General features: G+C 44.1%; 1 protein-coding gene across 2 annotated transcripts in view; it reads right to left on the reverse strand.

Moving 5' to 3' along the window:
- SLC35F3 (solute carrier family 35 member F3) overlaps positions 1-7,982 on the reverse strand; it is a 61,885-nt gene extending 53,903 nt beyond the window's left edge. For both annotated transcript variants that reach the window (XR_014183546.1, XM_082047766.1), the window contains exon 1: positions 7,878-7,982. Coding sequence is in view for 1 of the 2 variants with exons in the window: in XM_082047766.1 (XP_081903892.1) it covers positions 7,878-7,953 (76 nt within the window). In the remaining variant the exon portion in view is untranslated. The remainder of the gene's footprint in view (positions 1-7,877) is intronic.
- Between the last annotated feature and the right edge of the window lie 5,526 nt (positions 7,983-13,508).

Genomic DNA, 13,508 nt, shown 5'->3' on the forward strand with positions numbered 1-13,508 from the left:
AGCCACAAAAGCACATAAAGAATAAACCTGATTAGGAGATACATATTCGTGATAGTATGGGAAAAGATATTTCTTTTTCTCATTATTCTGCATTCTTTTCTTGAACAAAAATTGGACTGAAGCTTACAGTGAGCTACCTGGCCAGGTCACTGGGAGTTTCACCATTGATTTGAGGAGACCAGCATCTCTGTGGAAGTAGAAATTCCATTGGAAAAAAAATGAGTGAGGAGGACCAAAACTGTATTCTGAGCAAATTTTAACCAGAGTCTGTGCAAATTTCACCCTGAACAAACGTCTGAGAGATGACTGTCTGTTCTGGTGAAAAAAACCCAAATTGAACTGTCTGCAGGCAATTACATTATTAATTAGCCAGGCATTTGAGTGCCATGCATCTTTCTTGAGTAATAATTTTATCTCCAAGGGAATTCAGATACTTATATAAATAGCACATTTATATCAGTACATATATGCAGGTATAATATCAGGAGGTAACTGAATTAATGCTAACTGTGGAGGTTATGCTGGCTGCATTTTATCAAAACCAAGACAGTGTTCTTTCTTCCTATGGAGCTTTCCAAAATTCAGAGCTGCTTGTCTTTAGGTAAAGACAGCTTTAGACAGAAGATTTTGCTATAGCCCACTGGTTTCCTGCATACTGAATTCACAGAATCATAGAATGTCCTGAGTTGGAAGGGACCCACAAGGATCATCGTGTCCAACTCCTGTCCCTGCACGTGACAACCCCACAGTTCACACCATGTGTCTGAGGGCATTGTCCAGTCTCTTCTTGAACACTGTCAGGCTTGGGGCCGTGACACCTCCCTGGGGAGCCTGTTCCAGTGCTCCACCACCTTCTGGGTGAAGAAATTTCTCCTAATGTCCAGCCTAAACCTCCCCTGGCACATCTTCCTGCCATTCCCTCTGGTTCTGTCATTGGTCACTAAAGAGAAGAGATCAGCGGCTGTCCCTCCTCCTCCCCTTGTGAGGAAGCTGTAGACCCTGATAAAGTCTCCCCTCAGCGTCCTCTTCTCCAGGCTGAATAAACCAAGTGACTTTAGCTGCTCCTCATACGGCTTCCCTTCCAAACCATTCACCAACTTCGTAGCCCTCCTCTGGACACTCTCCAGTAGCTTAATATCATTTTTTATCCTGTGTTGCCCAGAGCTGCACACAGTGCTCCAGGTGAGGCCGCACCAGTGCAGAGCAGAGCGGGACAATCACCTGCCTCGCTCGGCTGGCAATGCTGTGCTTGATGTACCCAGGACACAGGTGGCCCTCTTGGCTGTCAGGGAACACAGTTGGCTCACGTTCAACTTGCTGTCAACCAGAACCCCCGGATTCCTCTTCGCAGAGCTGCTCTCCAGCATCTCATCCCCCAGTCTGCATGTACAGCCCGGGGTTCCCATGTCCCAGGTACAAAATCTGGCACTTGCCTTTGTTACACTTGAAAATGTACACCTATTCCTTCAAGAAGAGTCAACATATAACTTTGGTATAACCAAAGGGTACTGGATCCCATGGTGAAATCCATGCCTTGAGTAGGACTCACAATATTTCCAGTCTAGGTACCCCCGCATTATGTCCAGGTAGAGTGGATCCAAGTTCCTGTAATTGGGCAGTTAACACTAGAGGAGGTACCTGGCATCTCCAATACATGGTGCCAACACATTTGGTGGGCAGCTCTGCCTAAAAGCAAGCCATCTCTGCATAGCTAAAAATGCTTTTTTTTCTTTTGCCTTTGATCTCATGCTGCAGTGGCTGTCAGCAAAACTCAGTGAAGATGGCAAAGTAAATCTACTCTTCTATTGGCCGAATGCTTGCTTCCAGAGGATGCTATCCAGGTCTGCAGTAGCATCTCACAGTTTATAATCAACAAAGATTAACTGGAGTGGACTAAAGGTTGATGATGGTACTCCAGCCAAGCGGAGGGAGCTGCTTCGCATACAAGTGAATGTGCTGTGCTGAGTATGATGTGCTAGGAAAGCTACCACATAAATTATATATATATATATATATATATATATATACATATATATATGAGACTTATAACTGGAAAATGGCTGGGGAATACATTTTGAGTAATCATAGACTTTTATGTTGAACAACTAGTCTTGTCTGAACTCTGGCTCTTATACTGCATTGCTTCTAGGCTACAAATCCTACGGTCTACAATTATCAGCCATTAGCAAAGATGGGCAAAAGTTCTGGCAGCCAAGAGGGCAAACCACATCCTGGGGTTCATCAAACACAGCACCACCAGCCGGACAAAAGAGATTATTATCCCACTGTATTTGGTGTTGGTGCTGAATGCATCCAGAGGAGAGCAACAAAGCTGGTGAAAGGGCTGGAAGGAATGTCCTGTGAGGAATGGCTGAGGACTTTGGGCTTGTCTAGTTTGGAGAAAAAGGAGGCTGCTCTCTACAGCTTCCTGAGGAGTGGATGTGGGGAAGGAGGTGCTGAGCTCTTCTCCCTGATACCAAATGACAGGATGAGTGGGAATGGTTCAAAGGTGCACCAGGGGAGGTTTAGGATGGATATTAGGAAGCATTTCTTTACTGAGAGGGTGGTCAAACACTGGAACAGGCTTCCTAGAGAGGTTGTGGATGCCCCAAACCTGTCAGTGTTGAAGAGGCATTTGGACAATGCCCTTAATAACATGCTTTATCATGGTCAGCCCTGAAGTCATCAGGCAGTTGGACGAGATGATCATTGTAGGTCCAGCTGAAATAGTCTGATCTATGATGATATACTCTTTTACAAGAATTATAAAATGAAAATACAAGACAATGAATGATGCATTCTGGTGTCTTATTTTTCACTAGTTATTGTTCCAGCTTCTCATGGGAGAAATCTATAATTAAATAGACGGATTAGTAATTTGCTTATTTTTTGAGGACATATGCCTGAATTGATTCAAGATGACTAGAAAACGCACCTTGCGTCATTTAAGGACAAGTGGGTGAAATGTAATGGCCTGTGATCTATAGAATATCTGAGACGATGATCCAATGGTTGCTGTTATTCTTAAATTCTGTCACTGTAAATGAAACTATGGTTTGTCCATAGTGTGTACATATTGGCTTATTTCAGCCACTAAAGTAAGGAAGCTTGGATAAATCTTTAATAACTTATCTTTCTGCTTCATGATGCATTAAAGCTCCTGATCTGGCACTACTTTGGTAACATCAAAGTGGTCTCATTTTATTTTCATGTCATTTGGGGAGGGGACATACAGTGCAGAAGTAATGAGTCATCTCCAAACCTATAGCTGATGAGTTTGCAGAGGCAAGGTGGTATATGAAATAACAAGTGGGACACGATCAAAGATGAGCTGGTGGGAATCCCCAGTGAGTAAGCCTAGCACAACCAAGAGCGGCTCATTTTGAGGTTGTTTAAAGCCATATGGGAAGGGAGCCAGTTGTTATGCAACAAGAACTCCTCACATCTTTGGAACAAGATCTTGGATATCTGCTCAAATACACTGTTGTGTTAACTGAAAGTACTGCGACAAATAGGAAAATTGGGCAAAAGTTGCCCTGGGGCAAAGCCAGAGTGTAATTACTGCCTGTGTGCACTGAACACTCAGTATCTACAGTAAAGACGGAAGAGGGTACCACTTTTCCATCAAGGGAGCAAGTCACATTGAATTTACCCTGTAATAGCTGGCAGGTACCACGGAGAAGCAGACACACAGCAAATTTACACCCCCATTCATTCCAGTAGCTGCACGCAATCTTGTTCCCATTACATTCACCCCCAGATCATTCACTCCATCCCAGCTCCAGTCAGGAGCAACTGAAAGCTGCTACCACAAGTATGGAGCAAGCACAAGGTGTGTTTGATGGTCTATGGCCCGATCATCAATGTTCACATTTAAGACTGTCTCTTGTGCAGGAAGACAGGCTGATCAAAAGCAAAGATTTTGTAAATTACTCCCCGCAGAAGCCAGCACGCATTCCTCACGAAGGCCACTTCAGTAGGGAAGCACGAACCCACAGCCCTGGCTGAGCCACCAAACCACCAGCCTCTTCTGCTCTCCAGTTGCTTTTGTTCTCTAGAAAAATGAGCACTGCATATTTCTATAATGTACAGTTCTCGCATAAAAAAGACCAGTGGGCACAATTCTTGCTTCTACAAATGCTAACTCTGGGGTGATATTTTTACAGGGTCTGTCCTAGTGCTCAAAGTACAAACAATCACTGGCCAACTACCAAACAATTAGATGTCACCAGCAGAACACTGCTAATAGTTACACAATACTTATCCGGAGAGATATTTATGCAACGTTTCAGCTTACTTCCCAAAAAAATGAAGTTTTAGTAGGAACCTGAAGTCACTGATTTCAGTAAAAGAAGTCCTCTTGCACCTCTGTTGCATCCATTTGTGGCAGTGCCATCCCGTAGCCAGAACACACATGTGAGAAGTTTGGGGATCTATTAATATCTATTCTAAGTCTTTTCTCACCTGCTCTGTGAAAAGATGTGCTGCTTGTTTTTAGACAAGTTGCTTCATTCTGCAGTTTCTTGGCTGCCCCATCTGCAAAATGAGGATAACAAGAACTGCATATCTTAAGGAAGCAGGCTGCTGCTGATTAAAGTTTTTGCTGTGCTTGGGTTCTTCAGCTTGTGCTTGCTAAAGAAGTGAAAAAGATTTATTTTTAAAGTGATTCCAGTGTTGATAAGCTTATGATGAATTCCCTGCAGGCATGTAATATATTAAAGGCCAAATTAATTTCTCATTTGCACTCGTACAAATTCCCTGCAACTCCCGTGATACAGACAAGGTTACTCCAGCTGAGTATGTGGCAGAATCTGGTTCTGCAGCAACTCAGTTTAGATATTTACATGTAAGAAATGAACACACAGAGGTATCATTTGCATTGTAAGCAACTCTGAATATCACCAGTCACACATCCCGACAGAACAGCACAGAAGAAATATGCTATATGGGAAGGCTGCAATACCATTTAGTTGGTGCTTGAAGCTTGGGAATACATAGGTCTACACAGAGGCTAACAAAGTGGAGGATGGCTTTTCTCTGGCAAGGTGATTTTCCTGCAGCTCCTCATGAAAGTTAATGTCACCTGTCTCTGGAAGATTCCAAGAAGCAGAGTTACAATAGAAATATTTACCTTCCCAGGGAAGGGAAGTCAGCACTCAAAGCACACTGTGCTTTCAGGTACAAGTAGGGTGAAATCAGCCAACTGATTAGTTTGCGAGGAATAGCCACTGTGATATGGAAGGAAACTGGTGAGAAAAACAACAGAGAGATAGGCAAGCACAAAGCAAGCACTAAGCCTGCATTTCTCGAAATGTGAAGTGTGTGCAATGGTACCAGGCACAGAAAACACATGGTGTGGTTACTGCCTGTCTGAGTGATGCATGTAGATACAGTTGTCTTTAAAAGTGCTGGTACAGCAGGCTCAGTGCATACTGATGATTCAATCTTTGAAATAATTCGAAATGGTAGTCATGCTTCTGAAGGAGCACAGAGCCCTTATCTCCCTTTTAAAGCAAAGAAGCTACTGCACCAACAGGAAAATAGAGGGGATGTTGGAAAGCTTTGCAGCAATGAATATCAATGAAAGGCTCCTCTTGGCTAACTATCCAAGAGTGAAACATATTCCTAGTGGTTCTGCCAAAGATCCTTGGAATACTTCGATTGTGGCTGGTAGCGGAGAAAATAATCATAACTACGAAGCAAAGTTTTTGCTGTCTTGTTCTTGCCGAATTTGCTGCGCCTTTGCAAGGGACTTGGGCTACCAGAGAACTTTAGGAAGGCAAATCTTTGCCAGAGGTATGGCAGGCACACCAAGGGAAGCAAGCAGTCCACAGTATGCCCACTGCCTCACTTCATTTTTGCCTATAACTACATCTTGTCTTTTTGATATGACTCTAAACACCAGCTGGCAAAATTAGTCAATGTTAGTCTGGAAGGAAATGTGATCAATTGATTTGGAAAGAGAAGCTCTCAAACAAAGCCAGTCTGTTTTATTAAACGAAAGCAAACAACAAAGAAAACTCTTACCTGCTTCTGTACAAACTCTGGGCCCTATCATACACCTTCAAGGCCATTTAGGCCTTGCCATTGATGATGGAGGAAAAAAAGAATCTGAAGTGAAGAAAGAAAAGTCCAACTAGGTCAACAAAGTCGCTGGTGGGTGGCAGTAGGGTATCTGAGAGATGATATGCAGAGCAGACATGGAAATGCTTAAAAGGATTCCATTTTATGGCACAAGGAAAGGTTGTGTTGCTTCTGTTTCTATATAAGGTAGACAATAAACTGTATTTGAACCAGTAGAAGAGGAATGAGATGACCCACATTTCAAAGCTGGAACCTGGTGAGTTATTATTATTTATGATTCATAATGCATGTGCAGTGCACCAAAAGAAAGGGAGACGTGCTCCCTCCCCAGAGGAGCCTCCAATGAGAACCTTCAAAGAAATACCCTACTGTGCACACAGCTAATTCCAAGGGCTTTTATATATTCTAATTATAGTGTCATGAAGCTTAGGCAGGGTCTTCATTTGATCAGAAAACTGAGATCCCTTTTCCTGCCTCTACAGCAGGTGTTTTTTATGTTTGGGGAATGCAACAGCTGTATTCTCCATGAACTGAAACAACAACCTTCAGGTCCTTCTGGTTTTCCACTTTTACTTGCTGATTTCATTTCCTTTCCTCTTCTTGGGCATTTCTGCATTTTCTCACTTTCTCCTCCACAGAGCTATTTCTATAATTTTTTCTTTTCCTTTCTTTGTTCCTCAGTTTATCAATATTATTATACTTGTTTTTTTCTTCTTCATGAGCTTTCTATGGAGTTTCACATTCATATTTTGCCTCTTACTGTTCAATCATTCCCATTTTTTGAGTTGTTCTTCCTCTTTGTCTCATTTTGCTCATCCCTTATTGCCTCTCCTCCCTCCCTCCTCCTCTCCTCCATTCCTCTCAGTCAACCTTTTTTCTCTCATCAACTCCATTCTCTCAACCAACTACCACATCCCCCAAAACAGTGGCTTCCTCTTTGCCCTTCTTTCAGGAACTGAGCTTCGCATGCATCCCCTCAGATGTGCTCCTGTTCCTGACCTGCATCCTCCTTCTTCTCCTCCTGCCTCTGCATCACCCCTTCCATCTCACCTGCTCTGCCTCTCTAGGACATAGCCTACAGGTTTCTACCCATGATCTCTACTCCTTGCCCCAGACCTCTGCACCAGCTATGCCCAGAGCTTCAGAGCTCTCTGGGAGACTCTCCTGAGCACATCACTGACCTTTTCAAGGTCCCCAGCCAGGATCTTTGAAAGTCTCCAAAAGTCTCCATGGTCCCTGAAGGTCTGCCCACTGCTGCTGGTCTCCTAATGTCCCTTCTGGCCACAGAGCCCCAGCCCCAACCCCAACCACTACCATGCAGCCAGATTGGCAACCAGAAGTGAGGACAGATGGTTGGGACACAAGGCTGTGTTCCTCCCATTTGGGCTCAAATCTGTCCAAGCATCCCCCTCACCTCCTGCCAGGGGTTCTGCCTGGCAGGTACTTGCCCAGGGACTTGGGGTCACTCTTCGTTCCCGCGAGTGGCTCCAAGAGAGGAGCTCTGCCTCTGGAGTGTGGGGGAAGAAAGAGTTGGAGCAGCGCAGGACGGAGGTGGATGCCGGCGATGCCGGCGGTGGGGGAGCTGGGCGACCCGTGGGCGAGCAGCCGCCGCCCGCCCACAGGTCGCCCAGTTCCCCCGCCGCCGGCATCGCCCCGGCACAGCACCCGGTCGCCCCGGAGCATCCCCTGTCGCGGTACTCAGTTTCCCCGGAGCATCTCCCGTGGCGGTACCCGGTCTCCCCGGGATACCCCCGTGGCCGCATCCCCGTCCCGCTCCCAGCGCCGTCGCTTACCTTCCACTTTGGTGAGGGTGAGGACGGGGCTGTTGCAGGCGCTGAGGGGGGCCACCCTGGCCGAGTGCTTCTTCATGGCGAGCCCGTCGCCAGCGGCAGCTCCCCCGCCGCCCCGCGCCTACATCCTGGCGCCGCCGAAGCCCTCCTCGCGGCGCTCCCCCGGCTCGGCTCCCGGCCCGCCGCCCTCTGCCGCAGCACCGGGCGGCGGCGGGGGCTGGGGCTCGCCCGCCCGCTGCCGCTCGGGGCTGCTGCAAACCCGACGTCACCGGCACGGCCCCCCCCGCCCGCCCCCCAGGGCTCTCGGGGCCGCCCCCCGGGTCGAGGGCCCTTGCCGGGCAGCGCTCCGGCAGCGCAGGCGGGGAGCCCTGACCGTAATGCGGCTGCGGACACCGCCGGTGTGCGGGGCTCACCGGAGCCAGCCGGGCTCCCGGCCCCGGCGATTTCGGCTGGCGCTGGGCTACTGCACCGCACGAAAAGAAAGGGCTCCGGGCTTTTCACGGGCGGCTTCGTTCCCTTCTTACTGTCTTACGGGAAAGGACAATTTACACTATCCAACCCTTTTTTTTTTTTTACTATTATTATTATTATTATTATTATTATTATTATTATTATTTCCATCCTTTATTCTCCTTCAAGCGCAGTCACTATTCTGGGTCGATTTTCACCCATGCCTTTAGAAATTTCTACCATCCTTTCTGCTCCTGCTGTGTCCTTTCTAAGAAGGAGATCGAAACTAGACACTGCATTGAAGATGAGGATACACCACTGATTTATCAATAATATTCCAACATTTGCAGCAGCATACTCCACAGCTTTCTTAACACAGCTTACCAACTTCTTTCTGAGGCATGAAACAAAATACCTCCATACCTAAGCACAAGTTATATAAAATGTGGTATTTCACATCTGGATGCTGCTCATATGTAGCAACTTTTTTTGTTGTTGGTTTGGCTTATTTTTCCCCACAAATAATTTTAAGACCCCCCAGTCATGACATACCAACACTGTGTAGTAGATTTACCCCCCTGTCAATATGCAGAAGTCTAACTGGTATTCAGTAACAACACAATGCAAGTGGATCTCGGAGAGAACAGTTTCTAATGAATTAATATAAAACATGTAAAAAAGATCAGATCGCTATAAGCAAAGAATCATGTTTCACAAGATGCTGAGCACAGTGGGCTCAGCACCCTTTACTGCTAGTGATTTCTTCTGTGGGCATGAAAATACTTGGCACATTTACCATGTTCAAATACGAGATGCGTCAGCAGACAAAGACGCAAATACTCAACATTTCTTAAGATTTAGTCAAATTAAAATGAGTGCACTTTGCAAACAAGACTAGGCCGCCACCAATACTCCACAAACATTCCGAAGTATTTGTTAGTTATACAAATAGAAGCTATTGAAAAGCAGCCCCGACAGACAGTTTAGCAAACCGTGGGAAAACGCCACCTTACTTGTGCCATGTGGACTGCTCTTATATATTTAAGAGGTGAGCTTTCTTGGTGGGTCAGATCTGGACTGTAAGTTTGCACAGGTCTCATCTGATGATTTGCAGCCTGATGAAGCTCAGGGATGGTTTGCATTTCCCATGCCTCTTCTGTGTCAGCCTTTGGGATGAGCTTTATAAAAAAATAAATCATCAAGCTCCTTTCAAAGTGATCCTTCTGGAGAGTATATGCATGTGCTCAGCACCAAGACCACAAAAGCTCAGCTTGCTGAAGCAAAAAAACCCGGCTTTCATGGTTATTTCCAAGCCTTCTTAGTAGGATTATCAAATCCATTCAGTTTCCTGTGATGTTACAGGTCATAGGCATATTGGGAACCGTGGATCCATCTTGTTTCACTGCACTATTTAATTTTGGAGCCCAATTAGTTTCTGATCTTTGAAAGAAGTTACATAAAAAGAGGCAGATATCACCTCACATGGTCCTGTCCATGAAATATTTTGCACTGTTGCAGTGCCTTTTATCTGAGGAATTCAAAGCATGTTATAAAATATTAATTCATTTTACACTGCCTCTGTGAAGCAACTTCATGCTCACTGGTGGGTAAAATACAGCCACATAATTTAAGTGACTCCCTCAGATTCAGAGGACCAAGTAACATCAGTGAGGAACAGAACTCAGGTAACTCTGGCTGGCTTCTGCTCTGAGTTTACCTTTCAGGATCATCTGAGCCTCTGCTATATAAGTAGGAAACTACTAAATCAGCATTTTTACATCCAAATTTCACATCCTTTTCCTAGAGGTAAATGGCTGTGCAAGGCAGGACAATCAGACTTCTCTACTGTCTGTATCTTGTAATCTATGGGACATTCGTAAGAATTAAAGTGTCTTTGTTGCTTGGCACTTACAATCTTTCCTTTCTGCAATGTTTATTCTCTCTTATGTTTTTTAAAGGGAGAATACAGTAAGCACATTATTTTACTTGAGGATGGTGCTGCTTACCTAGAGAATAACACTGAAAAGACAATTTTTGGCTTTTTGATGGCATGTTATTTTAACTCTGCATGTATTTAATATTGTAGGATTTGTGGAGTCATTAGCATGTTTCAGGCTTGTAAGGCTTTTTTTTTAAGCCTAGAACTCCAAATGTCAAAGACTTGTGTAGCAGTAACTACCTTGTGTGTCTTGCTGGATCTCTCTGCTTGCCTAGATGATGGTGGTGCCCAAGTGCACTGCTTAGCAGAGACTGGGACACCTCTGCCAGCTGGTGCTGTGAGAGAGCTAGGAGGCATCTAATTCTTCAAACCTGCAGTCCCCCTACCTCTGATGGAAGGGGGATGGCCACAGCACTCAAGCTTCATCTCTTCCATATTCAGTTTAGTCACCCCAGAGAAGCTTTCAAAGGCACTGAGGACAATTAGTATCCAGCTAAGACTGGTTTCAAATTGGGGATGGGACATCCAACCACTCACAGGCTTCTGGAAATCTTTCGCCCAATGTATGTGTGAAATGCAGCTGACGGGGGCTGATGCAGCCCGGTACGGCTCTGCTCGACCCTGATCCCAGAGCACTTTGACTCTGTCACTCTGACTTCCCTTGCTGCCCTCACAGACACACACACATGCAGAGATCCACACTAGGCCCCTGTCTTAACACCGTGCATAAAAATATCAGCCACATATCCCAATAGCAAAAAGCTGTGTTTATTTAATGAAGACTAGTGTGCCTGAGGACTGTATTCCAGGGGCTTTAGAGTGAACACTGCATTTGGCAGCAGAGCTGCTACTTTCTGTAACTCCTATCATGCTGCAGCCTCCCCACCTCCCTAAGCCTTAACACATTTGCTCCTGGATTACATTTTATTTAGTTTACAGTAAGCATTTTACAGTACAAGCAATGCAAAACTGATGCAGTCAGGGTGCAGGGGGATTGGACTAGACAACCTTTGAAGGTCCCTTCCAACCCAAACTATTCTATGATTCTAAAATTTTGAGTTAAATTGATGGCTTTTTTCCTTTACAACATCACTTCAGTATTCATGAGGCAATGGAGGAAAAGTTGGTGGCTGTCTGGAGAGGAAACTCTTAAAGCTTGAAAACTGGAGAAAGCAGGCTTTCATTTCTAATCATATGAACAAGGCAGGGTCAGATTAAAAGTCCAGGACCACATAGTGAGAATTTCCCTAATTTGAATAATTTGTAGAATTTGTAGTTTGATGGAACTGGTTTTGTTATAGTCAGCTGCCCTTCTTCATTTTAGATTAAGAAATTATAGTCGTTGAGTTGGGTTTTTTACACATAAACCTGTATGTGTGCTAACACCCAGTCATACTGCTTTTAGGCTCATGTATCATCACTACTTTTCTGAAAGATTTATTATTGACATAGAAAGGCAGATGCAAGACCAAACTAAATTCTCATAGTTATGTGTGCTATAACCTTTGACCTTTATCCTATTAGCTAGTTTGGTTAACCAACATGAAACACGCCCAGTTGGTAACAGGCACAGTTGGTATCTTTCCAGTTCCGACATTTTTGTGTTTAGTGTACTCATTAATAGGACATTTATTAAAGTGCTTCCCTTACCACTGAGGGCAATAATTGTTGTGCTTAGCAACCCTAAAGGAAATGGAGTGTGGACTTTTACTTGTGTAGCCAATTTCCTAATAGGCTTCTTCTCATGCCAGAATGAATTCATCCGCCAGGAGTCAAATACATGCATTAAACCTACACTGCCCACAATCTGCCAGAAACAGATCATCCTTTCCTCTAATTTATTTGAAGTTATCTGGTGAATATTCTCAACAAATAATTATTAGTCTGTTTGTGAGGAGCTTGTTTTACTCGAATGCTGCGTTAGTTTGGTTTGGCGAATGTCTAATAACTTTCTAATCTGTTTTTATTTCCTAACTAAAAAAAAAGCCCTCCTAGATGTCAAAAGCACATTTCCGACACAAATAGTAGCTATTTTGGAAGTGATGTTTGCTGTCCTGCAATCATTCTGAAACCTGCATTTAGATGTGCTGTCTGGTGACCATCCACCACTATTCTGTTTGCACGCCTCCTGCATTCACAACCTCCACTCAGAACAAATTCACATTTTTGTCAAATTTACATACAGTCTTTCTCCGCAATATTAGCCTAGCTGTAAGGATGATGTCTTTATAATCTTCCCTATTTCAAAACAGTTCAGTTACTTTCAGTATCATGTCTTGAATTCACAGAACAAGGCAGTGAAGGGAAGAGGAAGGATCAAAACGTGTCTGGCTACAGGTATTTGCCAGAATGCACCATCAGAGACTGCTATAGAATTACTGCTATATCTGAATGTCCTCTCTCAAAATGTCATCAGATATACAGCACTCCAGATACAGTCAAATCTGAGGTATCCATAAAGGCTGCAGATTGTATATATTACTGTATATCTGACAGGTCCTAGACACAGATGAGAAGTCCTGTTGAGACTATCTTCCTCAGGGTTTTTTTAACCTTCTGTTTATAACTGCTCTAAGCATTACTGGAGGAGACAGCACTGATGAATTTTATTTACAAATCTCATAAAATATTAACTGTTTTCAGTATTTTCTGAGAAGTTCTCCCGGTTTTGTGCATAAAGAACAACTGCATTTCAAATAATACTGGTGAATTCCATAAAATGTAAGAAAAAAAGCTAGTTTAAGTCTCAGAGTTTCAACACTGGACTACATAACTTGAGTTTTCAGACTTGTGCTTTAAGATTTTCACAAGAAACATCCATGTCTTAATGATGTTGTGGAAGGGAAACATTTTGTCCGTTTTTATGTTACTTTGAATTTTAAAGAAAAGTTAGTTCAGTGGTATGGGATTGTGAAGTTTTGTGAATGAAGCCTTCCATTTACAAGGGAATCAGAAGTTTGCCAAGCTGCTTCAAACCTGTCTGACACTGCTGGGTGTCAAGGGCATCCCAAAGCCACTCAGTCTTTATTGTCTTCACCAACACTGGGGGAATGAGCACTGGTATTAGCCCAGGGCAGTTGTTCCTCAAAAATGGATACCCAGGAGAAATATGACAGAGACTATTAATTTTCTGAATGCCACTGGGTCTTCTATTACCAAAAGTAGATTGAGAACAGCTGTTTAAAGGTGAACAGCCCATGAATACACTGCAAATTCACATGGCTCTTGCCACAATTACATGATGC

This window comes from Streptopelia decaocto (genome assembly GCF_964273445.1).
Source record: "Streptopelia decaocto genome assembly, chromosome: 3".
Lineage (NCBI taxonomy): Eukaryota > Metazoa > Chordata > Aves > Columbiformes > Columbidae > Streptopelia > Streptopelia decaocto.